At 52.2% G+C, this 22,991-nt stretch overlaps 1 protein-coding gene across 10 annotated transcripts in view; it reads right to left on the bottom strand.

Annotated features, from left to right (window-relative positions):
• Window positions 1-22,991, bottom strand: part of NAV1 (neuron navigator 1) — a 246,203-nt gene that overhangs the window by 88,005 nt on the left and 135,207 nt on the right. For all 10 annotated transcript variants that reach the window (XM_040462204.1, XM_040462203.1, XM_040462200.1 and 7 more), the window contains one exon: window positions 5,100-5,202. In XM_040462204.1, coding sequence (XP_040318138.1) covers window positions 5,100-5,202 — 103 coding nt within the window. The remainder of the gene's footprint in view (window positions 1-5,099; window positions 5,203-22,991) is intronic.

Raw genomic sequence — 22,991 nt, 5'->3', positions numbered from 1 at the left:
AAGGGCACTGGTTTTCATTCCGGCAGGGCCGCTCTGTGCCCTGCCCACGCAGACCGCACCGCAGCGACCCTTCTCCCTTCCCGTGCCCTCCCGCCTCCTCTGCACCTGTCCAGGTGGGCTCCACCTTCTCCAGGAGGCCTTTCATTGGGTACGGCGCCCCTGTTATATGTTACCTGAGGTTGTCAGAGGAAAGGGATTTGAAGTGTGAGGGAACCAATTACGTACACTGCTAAGGGCACAGATTTTGTAATATGAGCTGGATTTTAATCCTTTTCTACCATTTATTTGTAAGTGAGCTGGAGGTGAAGTAATCAACCTTGCTAAGCCACCATTTCCTCATCTGTCAAATGGAGATACTATTGCTACTCCATACAGTTGTAAGGATCACATATGTAAATGCCTAACACAGTGCTTGGTATATAGAAGTTGCTCAATAAATGGGAAGGGTCCATTGAGATCTCTTGGGGTAAGTGGGATAATCTGGTCACCTTGAGCTTAAAAGGCCTTGATCATTCATTTGTTCAGGGCATGTCTATCACCTCCTCTCTATTAACGAGCTGGGAGCAAGTTGATTTCCAAACCAGAGATGGCCAAGTCTGGAGTAGGGTACAGAGGGTGTGGAAAAGCTTTGGCAACCTGAGATATGTGTCTGGTTCCCAGTAAGACTAGGCCCAGCCAAAGGTCTGGGCCATGAGGAGACAGAAGCAGAACCTCACCAGAGAACAGAAGCAGCCTTAACTGGAAAGAGGAGAGAACATATGGAAATGGACAAGAGCGTCCCACGCCGCGAGCCCTGCTCGGCCAGGCCAGGGAAGCATGCCCAGGTTTTGCGGGATATCCTGAGGGGGTATGGGAGCTGGACAAGGAGCTGCCTTTCTCCCTGAGGGACCACGGTGGCTGCAGAGAGAAAGGCCAGTTGGGATCTGCTTGGAGAGGTGGCCTAGATTTGGGTTCAGACAGAGACTAACTGATAATCCCGCCCAGCCCGGCCCAAATCAACCATAGGTAAGGTCTCAGCGGCTCGGCCTAGCTAAAACCATGCAGGGCTGAGTTAACCAAAATAGGATCTTTAGGCCGAGAAAGCCAGGCAGCTAAGGCAGTCTGTGGCTGGACATGGGTTACGCAAAGCACAGGAATCTTCACTCCGTGAGCACATCTATTTCTTAGCCACTTCAGGGGTTAAGGTATGAATGAGGTATGAATGAACTTTTGTAAAGTTCCTGGAAAAAAAAGAAGATCCTCCCAAACTGTCTCTACCAACCCTGAGAAAACAAGGGGTTATTTTTTGATCAACAGAATAGGAGGAGCCCAAAAAATTAAAAATAGAACTACCCTACACTCCGCAATTGCACTACTAGGTATTTATCCAAGGGATACAGGTGTGCTGTTTCGAAGGGACACATGCACCCCCATGTTTATAGCAGCACTATCAACAGTAGCCAAAGTGTGGAAAGAGCCCAAATGTCCATCGATGGATGAACGGATAAAGAAGATGTGGTATATATATACAATGGAGTATTACTTGGCAATCAGAAAGAATGAAATCTTGCCATTTGCAACTACGGGGATGGAACTAGAGTGTCTCATGCTAAGCGAAATTAGTCAAAGAAAAATATCATACGACTTCACTCGTATGTGGAATTTAAGATACAAAACTGATGAACATAAGGGAAGGGAAGCAAAAATAATACAAAAACAGAGAGGGGGACAAAACAAGAGACTCTTAAATACGGAGAACAAACTGAGAGTTGCTGGAGGGCTTGTGGGTGGCGGGATGGGCTAAGTGGGCAAGGGGCATTAAGGAGGACACTTGTCGGGATGAGCACCAGGTGTCATATATAGGGGATCAATTACTAGATGCTACTCCCGAAATCATTATTGCACTATATGCTAACGAACTTGGATGTAAATTAAAAAAATTAAAGAAGAACAGGAGAAGCCAAATGACCCTTGAACCTGAGCATGCTGGTGGTCCCCACAGAAGTCCTGTGGACAAGGCTGGGGGAACCCTGGCTGGGCAGGGCGATCGGTGACTGCTAATTCTGGCCCTTTCAGGGGCTTCCTGACCTGGTCCACACCCAACTTCTCCCCTCTGGGCCCTCCTTTGTGTTCTATGTGCGCTTTGTCATACGCTGCGTTATTTCTGTTTCTAATTACCGTGGACCTCAGAGAGCGTGGAAGTTCCCTGAAGGAGACCGTGGGCCTGTGCGACTCTGTCTGCCTTGCTCACCGCGGTGTTGCTGCACTTTGCACAGGGCCTGGCATGTACTGGGTACACGCACAAGGACAAATCGATGAGGAACAAACCCAAGATGTGTTGAGTTGAAGAGCAGGGAGGCTCTTGTCCTAAGACTCAGTACAGGGATTCACGCAGTGTTTAATAAAAACAAACTGACCGTGACAATGAGATGAGGAGGGGAACGAAAGGGATGATGATGATGACCATGGTGACAGGGCGCTGGAGAGCTCCAGGACAGCCAGTTTTCATAGTCAGTCTACACCATGGTAATACAATTAGTGAGGAGTGTGGGTCATGCTCAGTATATAGACTCCTCAGTTCTATTCCTGGCCTACTCCTGTTTAGCTCTGTGCACTCAAAGTGCCTCTTCATCTATTTCACTGCTCTTTTCTATCCCCCAAACACATCTCCAGACATCTCTAAGTCAGTGGGGGGAGGATTCTAGCTTAAAATTTCAGTTCTTGACTTCCAGCCCTGCATCCAGCCCTTCAGTCTTGCTTCTCTCTCTCTCTCTCTCCCTCCCTCTCTCTCTCTCTCTCTCTGGGGTTGGGAGAACGGCACTCCTGGAGCAGAGAGAGAGTTTCATTTCCTCTCCAGCCCCAGCCCCCTGACCCAGACACTCTCCCTGTTGGGGAAACGAGCCAGTAGAAATAGAGGAAGCAGGACAGAAATAAAGATTTCTGAAAAAGGAATTGAATCTAGCGTTAGCCTGTAAGTTCCAGAGTGAAAATGACCTTGCTGAAAGCGCTCACTGGATGGTAAGCTCCTCATCAAGTATAAAGCCTGTGTTTGTTCTGGGGTTTGGTGCCCAGCACTGTGCCTGGCATGGATTCTAAGCTTGCTGGACACAGAACCCACCCTAATCAGCCTGTGTGACTCTGGCAAGGGACCCCCCTCTCCCCAGCCTCGCCTGCTGCTTCTCTAACCCAGAGGATATGAAAATATCCTGTCTACCCCCAGGGCTGAGGGAAGTGCTGATTGATGGAGAGCACTTTAAAAAGTAAAAGAGCCATAAAAACTCAAGGAATCATTGTTTTGGCTATCAAAGTGTGGAATAGGGATAATATAAACCAAAGGCTAAGACAGGAAGTGGCTCTGGGTCCACAGTAAACAGCAAAACCAGCTTCAGCGCTCTTAGTTGTTTTTTGTTTTTTTTCCATAAAGGGAGATAGTAGCCAGAGGCCTGAGGCTCTCCCCCCTCAAACCAGTCAGCTTTATGCAAAAGGTTTTCAGCCTCACTCTCCTCTACCCCAAACAGAAAGCAAAAAGAGAGGTCAGGCTGTCCTGCTTAACTGGCTGGCTGTTTCGAGTCAGTGGCACCGGGACACTGAAGCTGCTGCTTCTAGCCTTCCCCTGTGGCTGAGTCATTTGGGGTGGGACCCTCTCAGCAATGAAACACTTTCTGCCTTCTTTGGCATGGAGCTGGCATGTGATTTGGTGCTGAGAGCCGTTCTAACAACTTCTCTGGATGGGGGAAGGAGGAACGTTCAAAATTTTATCCACTGGTGAGCCACCACTGAACTGGTGAGCCAAGCTGAGCCCGGCCCCTGTGCCACTGGGTCCTGTTCGGGGCTTTGAGGGATAGAGTCAAATATAAGGGGGCCTGAGCCCCAGGGCCTCTGGGAGCCCCACCTTGCACTCTTTTCCTCAGATGTCCTGACCACATCCCTTTCAGTAGTCTGGGTTCTGCTTGCCTAACCCCATAGAGTAGAGACTTTGATTTAGCATTTAAAATATTTCAGTTATCTGGGAACAAAGAGCTGAATGTCCAATATGAAGGCTAGGATGGACTAGGCAGAAGAAGAGTGGAGGGAGGGAGAGGGGTGTTCTTAAGTAGAAGAACTAGAGCCAATGGGTGAAAGCTGCTGAGGCCTGATTTCAGTTCCACTTCCTAGTCATGGCAATCCCACAGCACACGAGATGACTGACAGGTAATGAGTTCCCTGTCGTTGGAGGTATGTAAATTTAGTCTGGCTACCACTTGGCCACACACTTAGGCTAAGAAAAGCCCCTATCCTATTGTCTTTCTGTCCCAACTTTGCTCTCATTTTCCAACCCCAGGAGATGGGGAGGAACCAATCTCCAGTCCAACTGGAGAGGTCACCTAATCCCTCTCAGCCTTCCTGCTCCACACCCCCCGTGATTTCCCAATCCTGGCCATCTGCTCCCTTTCTTTCTACCCCCAGAGTGTAGCCTGGCCCTCTATCCCCCTTGGAGCTGACAGCATGAGCTCATCTGGGCAGCCCAAGGAGGCAGTGGGGGGAAATTCTGAGTCATGGCAGAGGCTGTGGCCAGCATGCCACTCCAGGAAGAGGTTCCACGGGAGGGATAAGTGCCCCGCGCCGCTGGAGGCAGCAAGGTCTCTACAGGGTGGGGTGGAGGGGCACACCCCATGGCATGGATCTGGATGACATGGAGGCCGGGCACCCAGGCCTCCCTCAGCCACTGTCTGAAGAGGCAAGAGGGCACCTGACAAGATTGACAAGATGCCAGAAGCTGGGACAGGCAGGATCCCAGAATCGTCTAACAACAGACGCTTCGGAACAGGCAAGGGACAGCATTTGCAGCAAATGAGGAGGCTGACACCCAAGGAGGGAAAGTGGACATCGCGGGTCACACCCTGGGTCATGTGGTGGCTTGCGCTTCCCATCCCCCACTCTGGCGATTTTCACATTCATTGCCTGCAATGAATCTCACACTCAAGCACAAGCTGATGCCAGCCAAGCCAAGCTTCTCTCGCCAAGACGGCCGATTCTCCGTTCCTGCGGCGCTGTGCCACGGCGCTCCGAAGCCCTGCCCTCCAGAGTGGGAGACAGAGACAGCAGCGGGGGGCACGGCCCCCTCCGCAGCTTGGACTTACCTGTGAGTCACCTGGGACCCTCGCAGGCTGGACATGGTCTCTTCCAGGTTCTGTCGAAGATCCAGGACGTTCTGCACTGTCCTCTTTCTCTGGGACTCTGGGTCTGGAGGGAGAAAAGCGCAGTTGGGTGAATGGAAAAGTTGCTGCTGAGAGCTGAGGGTGTCACGGAGTGGAGACTGATCATGTCCCCGGGACACCACTCCCCACGCTGTGCTGGTCACCCTGGGCACATGCCCTTGACCACCTGACGTCTTGACCCCGGAAGGGGGCTGTAGGCATGGGGCCTTCTGTGTTGTGCACTCCTCCCAGACCCCCTGAGGAATGGCTTCTGCTGGCTCCACTTTGGGGAGGCCCTGCTTCTCACAGCTGAGGTCCTGGGCAAGGTTCCCATGGTTGAGGTCACGTGGAACGTCTGCCCGAAACCCCATCTCCAGTGACGTGTTGGTAAATGTTTAACAATTGGCTCTTGGAGGCCGGGACGCCCTGACTTGGAGCGTTTGCCACTATCTGTGGTGTAAATACTCCTCCCGTGGCCCTTTTAAGCTACCAACGTGATGTCACTGACTGCAGGGTTAGGAAGAGATGCTACTAATTGGCTCTGGGGAGCTGGGACGAGCCAGCTTCAGCATATCACACTCCCGGAGCCCCGAGCACTGAAGGGGAATGTCTGGAGTTGTTCTCTGGGGTCCAGGAGAGCCAGTGCAGATAGAGCGCTTGTCTACAAGTGAGGCAGCTGGAGGGCATGGGCAGTCATTCCCAAGAGCGTGGACTGAACTCTGGGCAACTCAGACCCCAGACAACGGTGCAGTCCCGAGTGGGGAGGATGTATGGGTGTGGCCGCCATCCTCAGGATCCTAACTGAGCAGGGGTCATTTTATCTAACCTTGGTTTCCAGGCAGAATATTAACACGGACAGATGAGAAGAATCTACAAAGAACAAACAAATTTATCCCATCTCCTTTCCAGGGTGAAAATAACATTCAAAAGACCAAGGGGTGCCGAGCATGAAGAACTCAAAGAACTTTCTCCATCCATCTATCAATCCATCCAGTAAATCTTCATCAAACACATACTTTGTGCCAGGTACCACAGCGGGCCCTGAGGACACCAACGTGAAGAGGTCCTGTCCCTGTCCCATGGTTTGTCTTGGACTTTGGGATCCAAAGTCACTGAATGGAAGCAAATCCCCCAATGCCTCCCTGAAAGACAACGTATGGAGAGTCAAAGACCTACAGAGAGATGATGGCAAAGCAATGGAGAAAACCCAAGAATCCTCATTCTCAGGCTACTTCCCTTTTCCCTCCAAACCCTCCGCGGTCCTCTCCTGGTCAAACTGCCCTCTCAATCCCTTCCCGACCCACAGACTCAGCATGGGTATGAGATTCCTTTTGCTGCCAAGGGGAATGTTTCTGAATCCCTTCAGGAGGCACTTCTTCCCCCAGGAATGAGCTCAGGCTGGCTGGTAGACAGCTGCTCCGTCTTGTCAGCCGAGGGGAGGCTGGGGAGGGTGGGTAGGAAACCAGGCGGCACCTTTTCTGAGAACCAGCTCCACATCCAGACCCAAGTACCTCTCCTCTCCTCTCCCTAGGGGAGCCTATGCGAGGCCGCTGCAGCTGCTGGTAGGATCACTCAGGGTCAACATCATGTACCCACCCTCCATGCTGATGGCAAGAAGGGACAAATGGCAGGCCTCCATGCTCTGAGCTCCGTCCCCAGCCTTGTCGTCACTTCTGAGGTTGCCAATGCCTATTTATCCTGGCAATGTCACCTTGTGAGCTGCTCCATGGCTTTAACTGATGGCTTGGCATGGAACACAGACAGGATCAGAATGTGTATACGTATATTTTTAACGCTTGGTTCCCAAATGCCTGTGTGGGGACCAAGAACATTGCGCCAAGATGTGGGTTTCTGGGCCAGGGCAATTCTTTCTATGGGTTTGGCAGAGATGAGGGTAAGGCATGCATAACTCCAAGGGGTGTGCGGTCTCAAAGAGGAAGGTGACCAAGAGTTACTCAGAGACTTGTGTGTGTGCCAACCCTGTGCATATATCATCCAGCTGAGTCCTTACTTCATGGGAGATTTGTGCTACCATCCCCATTTTACAGATGGGAAAACTGAGACTCCAAAAGATGAAAGAAACTGCCCAAGGACACACACCGTAGCACGTAGGACAGAGCAGAGTTGAGCCCAGGAAGAAACTGCCATTTCTCATTATGTATCACCGGGCATTTCTGCACCATTACTCTCAATCACAGTGATGGCACATAGTAGGTGCTCAATGGACACTTGAAGAATAGATGGATGCTACCACCAAAAACATTGTCAAGTACATTTAAAAAAGAATGGATAGATACATGTCCCTTTAGGAAGTTGTCTTTTTTTTTTTTTTTTTTTTAAAGGAAAAATATTTAATCCACATCGTAGCCGGCCCCAGGACGGTCACTCTGTATTCCTTAATGCTCCAGGCCCTGGGGCATGGCGGGTATGGGTGTGTGAATCTGGATCTTAATGCTCTAGTAGTGACAGAAAGGGAGACCCTTTCCTACTTCCTACTTCTCACTGCCCCGATCACAGTGCCTTCTTCCCCTGTATCTCTTCCCTCAAAGGCGCCCCTAGCCCCTACCTCATTTCCACAGCAGTAGAGCAAGGTGGGGATACCCCAAAGTCTCACAGACTTGCCGAAAATTAGAGCCACAAGAGTCCTTGGAAGTGACTCAATCCAACCTGGTCATAGGAGAGATGGGAGGCTGGGGTCCGGTGAAGGGGCAACTAGCTGGAGGTCAGAGAGAGATATTAATGGAAGATCTGGCATCAGGTCTCCCTGCACTGTAGGCTAGGGGCATACACAGGAGGAGTCCGGGTTAGAACCTGATTTGTTGGAGGGTGACCTGGACCTGCCATGTGCTCCCAGGCCTGGATGGGTCCTGCAGAGGCTACACCCTGAAGCTCCCTCCATGCCCCAGCACTGTCCCCTGGTGGCCATCTTGGGCATACCTCTCTACTTCTCAAAGGCTCAGCTCACGATGGCTCCTGAGAAGCCTGGCTGTGCTCTGCATTTGTGGGTGACGGATACCTTCTTAGAGGTACAGCAGCAGCCCCACGATGAAAGGACTGACGTGCACATAAAGGGAAGGCCTCTGGAGCTCAAGAGGCTGCAGAAACTTTGCCTAGGTTGGGGGGCAACTTGATGTTCATATCCATGACCCCAAAGCAAATCTTGACATATTCAATCTAACAATATGAATAAAGTTGCGTTGGCAGAAGAATCCACCCCATCCCTCATCCTTGCTCACTCCTGACCTTCACTCCATCCACCTCTGACCCCCATCCCATAAAGAGGCTTCACCCCTTTCTCCCCATCTCCCATGAGGATCAGAGATGGGGGGAAGGTATCTGAGGCACACACTATATTTTGTGATGATAACCGCAAAGCTTGATGGTTTGTTTTATTGGATAAGTCTTGGTGCCTCAGAGGTCGCCTCCATGTGTCTTTGTCAAATGTTTGATCTGAGCGTGGGGCAGGCACAGGGGACACAATAGAGTACAGACATGGCAGAGAGGGAGGGCCCGGTAGCTCCTCTCCTCCCCTCAGTGTCCCTCTGTGTGGGATGCACTCAGGACACTCCCAGCCTATGCGGCATTTTTGTGCAGATGAGAAAAAGGCATTCTCAGGTCAACTCCGCTAGGGTCCTGCTTTTGCTGAGGGCCATGGTGTGGCCAGCAGAACACCCCTTTCGCTTCCCTTGAACACTGTGATCAGAGCACCTCTCACAGCCCTACTCTAAGGGTCTTAGCTGCTACAGAATAGGGTCCTGCTGCAAGAATGGTGTGTGTGTGTGTGTGTGTGTGTGTGTGTGTGTGTGTGTGAAGCAGGGTTGGACAAAGGCCACGCAGGGCTCCTGCAGCTCTGGGTTGACAAGGAGGTCTACGAGGGGAGCTCATGAGGTTGTCCTGGGCCGCTGCTCCAAGCCTTTCCCTGCAAAAAGAGTGTGTGCACTCCTCTGGCTCAGGAGAGAGCAACAGTCTCCCCCAACCCAGCCATCACCATGGTAACTCACAGCTGCCACAAACAACATCACCCTCCCAGCATGCACTGGGCATTGCAGGGTAGGATGGTGTTTCTACACACTGCTGCCTCTTATACAAGACCAGAGTGCACAGTCTGTCATGAGTCTTTGGGCCAAAGCACCGGTAGTCAAATAAACCTGACACATAGGTGCACGCACACGCAAATGCACGTAATGCCAGTTGCCGAATGCTTACTTCACGGCGGGCATGAACCTGAGTGCTTTCCCTGTTTGTCTGACTCCAAAGCTCCTGTTCTTTCCACTGCAATACGGGGCCTCGAGACACACACACACACACACACACACACACACACACACACAACCTACTTGTGGTCCGGCCAGCAGTTTGTGGGAACCCTCACATTCGAATCACACACGTGCAGGTCTGCAATTCTGCAGACATTCGCACGGAGAGATTTATGTGCCCCTGTCTGTCTTCCATTGTAGGTGAGGAAGGCAAGAGATGAAAACAGTTGCACAGGGGCCGTTTATCTGGAGAAGGGATGGCGCACCGGGAGGAGGCACTGTGCGTGTGATGGTAAATCAGGAAAACAAGCTTCCCCAAGAAGGCAAGACTATGAACTTGAACGAGACTCCAAGAAGTGGAGACACCGGGGCAAGAACGGACAGGGTGGTGTAGTAGCAAGAATATAGTCCTTAGAGTCAGAAAGACTGGAGTTCAGATCCTTCACTGTGCTTTCCCAGCGGGTCTGACCTTGAACGGGGCATCCCAGCTTGCTGCAGTTCTCCCCTCTGTAAAGCTGGGAGAATAGGGGTGTCTCCCTGGGAGGGTTGCTATGAGAGTAAAAGTGCTAATTCACGTAAAGTGCTCTGCATGTAAAGTGCTTGGCACACAGTATTTGTCAGAAGGTGTAAAGGGGGCAGGTGAGCAAAGGGCACACGCTCCCACTGGGGCTGCAGCTGGGTGCTTGGTTCTTCCATTTGCAGGTGGGTGGTGCTGTCCCCGCGGCTCAGGTGAACCCTCCTGCCTCCTCTGGGCCCTTGCTCTGGCTGGGGGAGGCCCTCATACTTGGAGGTAGGTAGCGGATGATGTGGCAACACAACGCTGTCCCTGAGTCATCGGGCCCGATGACAGCCCTGCACCGTAGCTATGTTACATCTTCAACTCCCGCTCCCCTGGAGCCCGTCTCAGCCATGGGAGATGCTGGGTCTCAGCGGCCTTCTCTGGCCACCAGTCTGAAATCTGATGTAGTAATGAAAGGGGGCCTCCAATGCTGGGTAATAACCCCACCAGATCTAGGGAGGTGCAGGGAGGAGGAGGAGGGATGCCAGGGGATCCATCACCCAGCAGTCAAATTTACCCAGGTGCGGTACAATTTTAATTATTAGCTGACGATTAAGTAAACTCACTGTTGAAATCTTAATTACTTCCACCAGTGTTTCAGAAACCACATTAGTAGTTTAGCCCAGGGCAGAGGACTGGGTTTGTGTCTGACTTCTGCACTGGCTTTTGCTGTGAGTGGCTGGGCTCAGTGAGAAACAGCAGGAGAAATGGAGGCGACTCAAGAGGAAGAACGTTTTCAAGCTATGGCATTTCAGAGCTCGGAAGAATCATCTGCCCTCTCACTTTATAGATGGGGGGAAAACAACACATCACTCGGGCCCAGAGAGGGGTAAGACTTGTCCAGAGTCACCCAGGTTGCGAACGTCAGGGCAGGTGCGTTCTTGGCCTGGAGCACTGTGTCTTCTCCCTGGGCTGTGGGCTAGGAGTGAGAGGCAAGGACATGTGTCACCAGAGGGGGTGATCGAAATGTAAATTACGGTTTGGAATGTTCTGGAATAGATCCACTTAGATATCCAGGCTAGACTAAATGACCTGGGAGATTTTTGTGTTTTACCACATCACAACTAGTATTTGTGGATGGCATTTTGTGTTTCCAATGAGTCAAATAGCTTTGGGAGGTGGAATCACTTTTATTTTTCTCCTCTACTCAAGGACACGCACCTTCAAAGTCCATCCATGGCAGGTGATGAAGGCCCACCTCGGGGCCGTCCTTCGTCTGCCAGGTCTCAACCCACTGCTCAGAGGTTGCACTACGTGGTTCTTGCAGCCAGCAACCTTGCACTGGATTGACTGCTATCTTGGAAGGAGTCTTGGAGGGTTCAGTCCTGCGGGGTGGCCTTGAGCAGGCACTGAAACCGGTAGGTGACCCAGGACCAAACTCCCCCCTGAGTTCAGGCAGAGCAAGAGACTTCTCCCTACAATCCCATCTCCTCCCGCCACCCCTGTCCTCACCTTCTGATGACCCCAGAGGCCCTAGAAAGAACACTGGGTGGGCCTCCATGCAAGAGGTACCCCCATCCATGGAGCACGCAGGCGGGGGACGATTTGTTCTGTTACCAATTCTGTCATTTCACTTATCCCCCCACGTACGTCACAATATTGTCAGAGGTGGTTGTCACAGAATCCTGCAGCATGACAAATGACACACATCTGGTTGTTGAGTGCTCCTGCTCCCTAGAGGAGCTCTGGGGGCACTTCATCCTTGCCCCAGAGAATCCTGAACCCTTCCAACCAGTGTGTGAACTGAACTGAGCCAAGTGTACATGACCCTACAACTAGGTGCTGCACGGGGCAAAATACCTAGAAAGAACCAGGACTAAAGAAATAACACATTGGCCACATGGATGTGAGGCGAGGAAGGGAAAACCAGGAGATGGAAGCAAAACCTGGGGCCAGAGACAGGGGCAAGCGTGGTCACTCCTGGCCCGGGACTGCCAGGCAGGTGTCTCCAGATCACCTAGTGTTTCCATTTTGATTGAGTCACAAGGCATGGGTCAGAGAGCCTCGGCAATGTGTCTCCACTGGGCACTGGGCTAAGAGGAAGGGTGAGGCAGGGGCTGTTGGGGAGGAAGGCAGCAGGCAGACTTCTGGCTTGCCCTTCCTGAGGGCACACGCTAATTAGCTGTGAGGTCTTGGGTAAATGACTTCCCTTCTTTGGGTCTCAGTTTCCCTACGTATAAAATAAGGGAGTTGGTGTAGGGGTTACCCACGGCCTCTAACCAACTCTGACTGTCCGGCCCTACAGCTCTGTAGTGAACCCCACACAAGCATCTTTTCTCCCAGCATCTTGTGAACCCCCCACAAGCATCTTGTGAACCTCACACAAGCATCTTTTCTCCCAGAATGTGTTAAAGATCAAGTGTAAGAGTGTCACCCCTGGAGATTATGATTTAACAGGCTGAGAGGGGGCCAGGAATCCGCATCTTTGCAAGCCCCAGTGTGGACGATATGATACAGGAAGTTATATTTTGAGAAATTCTGACATCTTGGTGCACACCACCAGAACAGTACGTCTATCACAAAATGGAGGCTGATTTCCCGATGCCAGGCCACTGGGCTGTGTTCTGGGCCTTCAGACCAAGTCTACTCCCTGGGCACTTGGGCACACACCCACTGTTCTCCGGGAAAGCCCACTGCTCCATCTCCAGGCTTCGGATAAGAGGAGGCATTTATGTCCTGCTCCTCCCAGGATGCCAGCCGCAGTCCAGCCCCTGCCAGGTTCGCTGCTGCTGCTGAGGAGGGCCACAAGGGGGCGCTGCCGGTCCTCAGCCGGCCTTGGCCTTGCTGCTGCCGCAGTGCTGCAACACGGGCAGCTGTCTTGCTCTCAGGCTTGCAAGCAGCTACTAGAAGGGTCCTCTTCCCTCTGCATTCTGCTTAGTACACCTCCTTTCCTCCCAGGCTCTGCACTCCCGGGGCTGGCATCCTTCCCCCGACTATCATCCTTGAAGAAGAGCCAAGAGTTTGCAGCACCTACTTTGGGGGGCCCTGTCTTGCTCATGGGGAGAGTGAGCAGTGCTTGGCTTCTGAGGGGAGTCAACTGGCCCTGGGCATGGGGGGTGGTGGGGTGGGGAGGGGTTCCGGGGATCCCTGGGTTCCACTTGGCAAGCTCAGATCCAGGGCCAAAGTCTCAGAGAGACTCCAGCTGGCCTATATAGCGTTGCCAGTGGGAAGTAGATAAGGGTTCCGATCTGTGCTCTGGAGGTCTCGCTCTGCACCTCTGCAATGTCCCTGAGGCAGGAAGCTTGCCTGATGAGGAAGGAGATGAGTCACCCCCCTACACCCCCACCATGCCCAGCTTGGCCCTTTCTGGGGGGGAGAGTGGCAGCCTCTCTCTGTAGTGAGTGGGAGGGAGGAAGCGAGCCAGAGGGCAGCCCCACAAGGCTGCCCGGGGCCAGGCCAGCTCAGCCTTGCTCAGCTGGTGAGCAGGTACAGTCTTTGGATGTGAACTTGGAGAGTGAGCATTAAAGCTCCAAGGGAGAGAGCAATGCCGCCACAGCCACTTCTTCATACCTAGCACCAGATAATTGCCTTAGGTAAGCACTGCGGAGGGCAGTCAGCGGTGAGGGCTGCGGGAGCAGGAGTGACAGCCTGCCTGGATAGAGCCCTGTGGGGAAGGGGTGCTGGTTTCCTAATCCTGTCCTCTTCCCTTCCCCGCCACCACGTCCCTCCGCATGTTAGGTTATGGGATCAAGAGAGAGGATTCTCGACTATATTCAATCTTCTCTCATTTAAAGACCTGGGCTCCAGGCTCAGCTGGGAGGGAAGGCCTCCTGCAGAAAATGAACTGCCTGCCTCCGCAGGAGACGTGGTCCCCCCTTCCCTGACAGGCCCTGCCTCTCCTGCCCAGTGGACCTCGAGATTTACTGGCAATGTTTTCCATTAGCGATGCTGCCCAGACCCTACATGTGACACCCAGCTCCAGTGACGTTGCTGCTGCCGGGGAGCCGGGAATGGTTGTTACAGCCACAGTTTACACAGCAGAGAGATTGCCTGCAGGCAAAGCGAGGAGGGGAGAGGAGGCACGGGAAAGGGCTGGGGGCTGGGCCCAGGCATGCACAACAGCTGAAAGGTGTCCAGAGATTTCTGATTGTGAATTAGTAATATCAGTATTGGAGAACTCTCCTACAGCACCGCATGCCAGGCACTGGTCTAGAAGCTGGAGGTACATCAGCCCATTTAGTCTTCGTGACGACCCTCTGAGGCAGTCCAGCTATTACCCCAGTTCTACTGTTGAGAAAACCGAAGCCCAGAGAGGTTAAGTAAGCTGCTTAAGGTGATACAGCAGTAAAGGCGAAGCCAGAATTGGACCCAGATAATCTGATTCTAGAGCTGTACTGTACAATATTGTAGCCACTAGCCACAAATGGACATCTAGGCAGATACATAGATGTATCATTCACATTACATAACAATCACCCTTTTAAAGTACAATTCAATGGTTCTTAATTCATTTGCAAAAGTTGTACAACCATCACCACTATCTAATTCCAGAATGTTTTTATCACCCCCCCCCCCCCCCCCCGCAAAGGACCTCTATACCCATTAGCAATCACTCACCACCCTCCCGTTGCCCGGTCCCTGGCAACCACCTGTCTCTATTTTGCGTCTGTACAGACTGGCCATTTCTGGACATCTCTTATAATCATGAATATTGGTGGCTGTCAGGGGCTGGGGCAAGGGGAGAGTGGAGAGTGATTGCTAATGACTGGCTACTTAGTGCAATGTTGTCAACGTTCATTCACGCTGCATCATGTATCACTACTTCATAGCTTCTCATGGCTGAACAGTTTTCTACTGCTTGGATAGACCTTATTTTACTTATCCACTCATCATTTGATAGGCATTTGGGCCGTTCGCACTTTTTGCCTATTGTACGCATAAAGCTACTATGAGCATTCATATATAAGTCTTTATGTGGACATACATTTTCCTTTGTCTTGGATATATGCCCAGGAGTGCAACACTGGGTCATACGGTCATTCTATGGTTCACGTTCTTCAGGAACTACCAGGCCGTTTTCCAAAGTGGCTGTCCTTGTGGCACCTGGCTGGTTCAGCTGGTGGAGCGTGCGACTCTTGATCTAGGGGTTGTGAGTGTGAACCCCATGTTGGGTGTAGAGATTACTTAAAAATAAAATCTTAAAAGGCGCCTAGGTGGCTCAGGCAGTTAAGTGTCTGACTCTTGATTTTGGCTCCCGCCAAGATCTCCTGATTCATGAGATCGAGCTCCACATGGGGGCACTGTGCTGACAGCATGGAGACTGCTTGGGATTCTCCCTCTCCCTCTCTCCCTCTCTCTCTCCCTCTCTCTCTCCCCCTCTCTCTCGCCCTCTCAACTAGCACGCGTGCTCTCTCTCTCTTCCTCAAAATGAATAAATAAACTATAAAAAGCAACAACTACAACAAAAACCAAAAAACCAAAGTGGCTACCCAATGCACATTCCCCCCAGCAGTGTGTGAGGGTTTTTATCTCTTCACATACTCCCCAACACATATGACTGTCCGTTTAGTTTTTTTTTTCTTACTATTATGGTCAAATAGTGCGAAGTGGTATCTCACCATACATTTAATTTGCGTTTCCCTAATGACTGATGATGTTGAGCATATTTTATGTTTAAATTAATTAAAATTAAACAAAATTTAAAATTCAGGGGAAGCCCAGGCGGCTCAGTCGGTTAACCGTCAGGCTCTTGGTTTCCGCTCAGGTCATGATCTTGCGGACTTCGTGGGTTCGAGCCCCGTATCAGGCTCTGTGCTGGTAGCACAGAGCCTGATTGGGATTCATTCTCTCTCTCTCTCTCTCTCTCTCTCTCTCTCTCCCCCTCTCTCTGCCCCTCCCCCACTTGTCCTGTGTCTGTCTCTCTCAAATAAATAAACTTAAAAAAATAAAATAAAATTCAGTTCCTCAGTTGCACTAGCCACCTCATCACAGCTGGCTCGTAAGCCCTATAGCCCAGATAGAGGTCATTTCCATCGCCTCAGAAAGTTCTATTGGACAGCACTGCTAAAGCCCACTGGGCTTGGACTGGACTCACATCACCAGCTGTTTCTAGAAGGTGTTTGCCCTTGATGGAACTCTCAAGTCTGGCATCTCCATTCTACAGATGGGGCCCATCTTGAGGTTCATGTGCCCTGACGCTGGAGACCAGAGCAGGTCAGACAGAGACTTGCCAGAGCACTGATCTGAGTTAGTGGAGGAAGGCAGCCAGGAGCAAAGGTGAAGGTGTGCTTTGGCTATGTGCTCCTGTCACTTAGCTCCCCCAGATCTTTGACTTCACTTCCTTTGTTTTTAAGTTTATTTATTTATTTTTGAGTGAGAGAGAAAGCATGATTGGGAGAGGGGCAGAGAGAGAGAGAGAGAGAGAGAGAGAGAGAGAGAGAGAGAATCCCAAGCAGGCTCCATGCTGTCCGTGCACAGTCTGATGCGGGGCGCGAACCCACGAACCGTGAGATCATGACCTGAGCTGCAGTTGGACGCCTAACCACCTGAACCACCCAGGTGCCCCTGACATCACTTCCTTTCCCAGGACCTACCAATGGCCAAGCGACAAGAGGCACTGTCTCTGAAGTTACTGCTCTTCTGATGGGAGACCCACCCCCGTCGTGCCTCTGCCTGTATCAGTCCAGGCTACGGACCTTCCCGAGTTCCCCCACCTAGACCTGGCAGTTCCCTCTGCAGCTATGTGCCCCACCTGACTCCCCCGGGAGTGGCTGCACTTTAGCGAGAGGACAAGTTGAACGGATAGACTACCACTGCTTTGGAAGCACCTACTGACCCCAGGAGCTGCTGGTGTCCACCTGAGCCATCCCCGCAGGGCCTGCCCTCTGGGAGGCCACAGCTAGGAGGCTGGCATGAATGGCTGTGGCCATGCATGCATCACCAGTGCACTGGTGATGCATGAAGTGCATGATGAAGTGGGGTTGGACTCAGCAAATCAGGGAGGGGCTCCTGACAGAGGTGGCCAATGATCTGAAACCAAAGGAAGGGAAGGAGTGAGTCTGACCACAGGCAACAGAGCCAGCCCCTGATTTGGGAATGGTGTAGCCTAAGCCAAGGCTGAGCCACAAGAGAGAAAGGACTGACTCTGAGTGTTGGATGGCAGGCGGCCACCGGGCATAGAATCAGCTTTACCACCAATCAGCCTATGACCTTGGGCAAGGTACTTCATCCCTGAGCCTCAGTACGCTTACCTATAAAGTGAAATAATGACACATACCGCCCAGAGCTATTGTTCAGATTTCATATCCTCCCCCCCCCCGCCACTAGATCGTGACCTCTGGGAAGGCAGAGACATGGCATATTCATTCTGTATCTGCACACAACACCTCAAATCCAGGGCATGCTCCCCTCACTGATTCAAACAGTGCAATGGGAGAGGGGTGTGGATTTGGGGTGGGGTAGTGTGCAGGCGGAGACAAAGCAGATGTGGGCTGCTGATACGAGGTATGGCCGGTCTGTATATGTGCCAATATAGTCAGCCCCTGCTTGTGTAAGCCTAGAAAAGGGTAGACACTAATACTCCTGAGACAACAGAGCTGGCAGAAGCCTCGGAGGTTGTTTCACGGAAGAAGAAACTGAGGCCCGACGGAGTGGCAATGACTTGGTCAAGATGACACAGCTTGCTGATTTCAGAGCCGGGCTGGGGGCCGGAGGAGGTAGCAGTCACGCTTTAAGGAGATTCCAGGGAGGAGGTTGGGGACAGGGTGTGAGCAACGCAGGGCTGCCCCCAAGGGGGAGGTCTCTCTGCCTAAGAAGGCTGCTCACACTTCCTTCTTCCTGAGCCTCAGATCTGCCTACAGAGCATCTGCTCCTACACCAAAGAGCTGTTGTCTCCCTGCCTGGCTGCCTCCCTGGAGGACTCACATTTCTGGAAAAGCCTTCTATGTCACCGATCCCTCAACCCTCTGCCGCCTACCACTGGGGACCTTCAGGCTCAGCCCATCTGCCACCAACACGTCTTCCCACCTTCAGGACGGTCCCACTACCCACCGAAAGGACCAAGCTTGGACAAAGGCCCAGGCACTCCCCCCATGGCTTGGGCACACACTAAAGCAAGAAGGAATAAGGTTAGCTTTAAGATTTCCACTTAAGAAGGCAGAGAAATCTTACAGTGAAACTTAATAAGTTTGGCTAAAGAGTTATTAAAAAGCAGGCAGTGTTCTCCGAGGCAGGAGGGGAAGGGGAAGGAAACAAATATTTACTTAGTGTTTTCTATGTGCTGGGCATGATGCTAAACACTGACACACAGTCCACAGCAGGTCACAGTGCCTGCATCATTCCCTGTGTTTCGTCTCACGACACAGACATTTCATCATCTCCCATCATCCCAAGAAGAAGGGTGAGCACAGCACAGTAAGATATTTTGAGAGAAAGAGACAACATCTACATAACTTGGATTACTGTATATTGTCATAACTGTTCTATTTTACTAAAAGTTACTGTTGTTAATCTCTCGCTGTACCTAATTTATTTTTTAAAGTATTTAAAAAAAATTTTTTAACATTTATTTATTTTCAAGAGACAGAGACAGAGTGCGAGAAGGGGAGGGGCAGAGAGAGAGGGAGACACAGAATCCAAAGCAGGGTCCAGGCTCCGAGCTGTCAGTGCAGAGCCTGACGTGGGGCTTGAACCCACCAACGGTAAGATCATGACCTGAGCCGAAGTCGAACGCTCAACCGACTGAGCCACCCAGGTGCTCCTTTAAAGTTTGTTTTTTTTTTTAAGTTCATCCATTTAGGGACGCCTGGGTGGCTCAGTTGGTTAAACAGCCGACTTCAGCCAGTCATGATCTCATGTTCGTGGGTTTGAGCCTCGCATTGGGCTCTGTGCTGACAACTCAGTCTGGAGCCTGTTTCAGATTCTGTCTCTCTCTCTCTCTGCCCCTCCCCTGTTCACACTCTGTGTGTCTCTCTCTCACACCCAGGCTCAGAGCCTGGAGCCTGCTTTGGATTCTGTCTCCCCCCCCCCGCCCCTCCCCCACTCATGTTCTGTCTGTCTCTCTCTCTCTCTCAAAAATAAGCATTAAAATTTTTTTTAATTATAAAAAAAGTACAAAGCTTACTTATTTTGAGAGGGAGAGAGAACAAGTGGGGAAGAGGCAGAGAGAGGGACACTCACTGTCAGCACAGAGCCCAATACAGGGCCTCGAACTCCCAAACCGTGAGATCATGACCTAAGCCGAAGTCAGACGCTTAAACCATTGAGCCACCCAGGTGTCCCTCACTGTCCCTAATTTCGAAATTGAACTTTTTCAGAGGTAGGTGTGTGTAGGAGAAAACATAGTGGATATAGGGTGTGGCTTCAGGGGCTCACCGGGGGTCTTGGATCATGTCCCCTGTGGCTAAGTGGGGGTGACTATACATTTTGTCCTTTCACGCAACAGCCATGAGGGGTAAGTATAACCACCCCCGTTTTATAAATGTTTGGCTCAGAGAGGCCAGTTAACTTCCTACGGTCCACAGCTTAAGTGGTAGAGTTAGAATGTGAACCCAAGTCTGACTCTGACAGTCTGTGCTTTTTCCAAAATAAATGATAAATGACAACAAAGACAATATCGCTCGACACCAGGAAGCCCTTCCTGACTGACAGGCTGGAACTGTACTCCTCACATTCACAGGAAGAGGCCCGTCCTCCACGCCATGGAATGAATGAGCTATGGGACTGCCAGGAGACGGGTCGCGGCGGGGGGTGGGGGGAATGGGCCGCAGGCCAGGTCAGCGTTTCTCCACCTCCAAGACTCGGGGCCGCCAGCCAGTCCAGGCCTTGCTGGCAATCACTGCTCCTGCCCAACACTTCCTAGAGGGAGCACTTTCTCCCCACTGGGCTTTGTCCCAGCTCTGGAACCTGCAGATCTTCTGGCCTCGGAAGAACCTTCCTAGAGCATCTGGCAGGCAGGTTGCATGGCCCGCTTGCCAACCCCAATGGCTATGCTCGGCGGCTTAATCAGATCACTCAGAATCCTCCTCTTCCCTGCCCAATTCCAGGGCGGGAGCCTGGGAACCAGCTGTGGCCAAAAGCAGGGCTCCAGCACCACCCCCTCCTCCTGCCCTCCCACCCTCCCCTTCATGGGGAACACATGTGGGGGACTGAAGGCTCCCACCCCACCTCCTCCTGACCCTGTCCTGCCCCCACTAGCTGGCCTCTCACTAGAAGAGCCAAGGGGTCCCCACACATCTGGAAGGGAAGTGTCTTCAGAGCTCGAGCACCAGGCTGGAAGCCAAGGCCCTGGGGTCCCAGCCCCAGCATGTTCTGGCACCTGGGAGCAAGTTGCTCGGCCCTTCTGGGCCTCAGTTTCCCCTTCTGAGAGAAAAAAAAAATCAATCCCGTTCCCTCACTCGTGAAAGTGGGGGAAAGGATAGGAAAATAGAAAGGAAGTAAGCAGGAGCTTATGTACTGGGCATTCTTCTCCAGAAGGTCCAGTGGTGTGGGGGACAAAGGTTGGGAGTCACTCTGGAGAGCCTGGGCCCACATCAAAGTGAAGCCCAGGGAGGGGCAGGAAGAAGAACCCAGGCTTAGCCCTTGGCCGAGCACCCCAGGGGCTGCAAAGAACCCACAGTGGCCCAGGTCCCGTCCCACAGCCACCAAGACACTTAGGTCACTGTTTGAATGGAGCTGGATTCCCAGGAAAAGATCTCTCCTGGAAACTTCCGGGTCTGCCAAGCTACAAAGCCACATCTAAGTTGAATGACCACCAATCCTTCCAGCGTGGAGCCCCAGCCCCTTCCCCAGACCTCACTTTCCCCCTGGCTGGCCAATGTAGTAGGGCCGTTGGAAGAACCCGGCCTGGCTTTTTCTTGTAGGAGCCCTCTAAAAGAAGGGCAGAGAAGGGGTGAGAGGGAAAGAGCTTATTCCGCATGCTGAGTAAGGTCCAGCTTGAACCAGGAGCCATACACAGGGCTGGAGGGGGAGGGTTGGTTTGTCCACGGGAAGTTCCTGGATTGGAGGCAGGGGCTGGGGAGAGGTAGACATGGGCAGTGAGCTGCCTGCACTCAGGTACAGCAGAAGTGGGGCCTGTGTGTGGGGCCCTGGGGAGGAGAATGCTGCAAGAATGCCCTCGGTGCAGGCATGGGAGGCACTGCCCTGGGTGCACAGGGGACAGCCAGACGCCCTTGGCTACTTATCTTCCTCCCCGGTGCAAGGAAATGCTCTGAACCCATGGAAGCTGAAGCAGGAGGCCCAAGCATGGAGGAGGCTGGCCTGGGGCGAGGGGGCGGGGGGGTAGATCTATTGCTGGGACAAGGCCAGGCTCAGAGGAAGGTTCTCTAGGAAAAGTGGACAAGAAAAATGAGCACCTAGGGCCTGGCCAGTCTTGACTCTTGGAAATCCATAGGCTCCTTTGGCAGAATTGATCTCATTTGCCTCTCTGCAGAAGCAAGGAGGTGAACTAACATTTACTACATGCCTACTGTGTGCCAGGCCCTTCACATTCCTATCTCATTTAAGCCCCATAACATCCCTGTGAGGCAGGCACTTTGAGATCCCACTTTGCAGCTGTAGAGACCGAAGAGAAATTTGCCTTTGGCCTCAGCTATGAAGCAGCAAGGCTGAGACTAGAACCAGCTTCTCTGATTCCACTTCCGGGGCTCAGCCCAGTGAGTCACTTTGGTGACCGTGCGTCTCATTCATCACAGATTTTCAATGAGAAAGCAACCTGAGAGAACAGAGCCCAGAGATAAACAGCCTAGCTATTTATGGCTCCCCTGATTGGCCTCTAGCGTTTGTCAATAGGATGTACCTATTCTTAGGGACGTGCTGCCGACCAAGGCTATCATCCTGGGATTCCGAGCCTAGCTCACCCTGCCGCCACCGCAGCCAGGGCTGGGGGTCCAAGATGTGTTCTCCCTGCAAATGATCCCCAGCCCATCTCGGGGCAAGGGGCCCTGGCAGCTGGTGACCCCTGCCCCCACCCTCCCAGGGGTCATCTATCTTTAATGAGACAGAGGACTTGGAGGGGGCACCCCAGCCTCAGAAAAATGGTCAGAGAAAAGATGGGGAATCAATGCATGTGCCTAGCTCTAGCTCCAGTCAGAAGTTTGTTGACAAAGGGGGTCCTTTGGCCCTTCAGGTTTCCTGGCCACTGCTCCCCACTCCCCACTACAGTGAGCAGCTCCCTTGTACCCCTGGTCCTAACTGGATGAGCCCCGGTGATGATTCGGGGGCTGCCGTGCATCTCCAGCTCTGTGCTCTGTACTGACAGGCGGTTGCCATGGGAACAGCTGGCCAAAGCTGCACTCCTGGGGACGGGGTGGGCACTCCTGGAGACAGAGGTAAGTGGACGTGACTGAATTGATGTCTGTGCGCGTCCCCTCCCCCACCAGGAAGCCAAACTGGGGATCAGGCTGGGAAGAGAATTGTGTACAGGAGTATCAAGCCCTGGCTGGAGGCTGGGAGATGGCTCCGATGGTGAAGACCCATCCCTCAACCCAAGGAGTCCGAAGGCATGCCACCCATGCCACCGTGGGCCTCTAGACTTCAGTATCTCTCAGATGACATTCGAGTCCTTGGTCTGGCATTCAAGGCCCTCTACCATAATTGTTTGGCCTGATCTTCATTAATTCCCTACAATTTCCTCCACCCATTCAGGTTGATCTCTGCTGCCTCCCATTATTATGCCTCTGCTTGCTCCACCGTTCCCCCCAACTGCTCCCATCTAGAGGGTCTTTCCCACTGGGGTGACCTCTACCCATGCCTCAATGTCCACTTCAAGTCCTGCCTCCTCCCAGAAGCCCTCCTAGGCCATCCTAGTGATCATTTCTTCAAGCTACAGAAGCTCTTCAAGCTCTAGAACATTTGGTGTCTGAGCCACTCTTACCAAGGCACACATCCTATCTTTGCAGTGACAACTCCTGGTGGCTGTTGGTCTTACCTCCCTGACTAGACATGACACCTCGTATGTAGCCCCACCTCCACCCCAACAGCACCAGACAGCACACAGCAGGTGCCCAGGAAATGTTTGATGGAGTAAGTAACTGTGTCCCCTGGAAAATGGAGATTTGCCTATAAGCCTGGCTTCCTGCCCTC

The sequence above is a fragment of the Herpailurus yagouaroundi genome, unplaced genomic scaffold, assembly GCF_014898765.1.
Source record: "Herpailurus yagouaroundi ecotype Mexico unplaced genomic scaffold, PumYag 308, whole genome shotgun sequence".
Lineage (NCBI taxonomy): Eukaryota > Metazoa > Chordata > Mammalia > Carnivora > Felidae > Herpailurus > Herpailurus yagouaroundi.
Note: the sequence above shows the minus strand (reverse complement) of the source record. Positions and strands in the feature narration are given on the sequence as shown.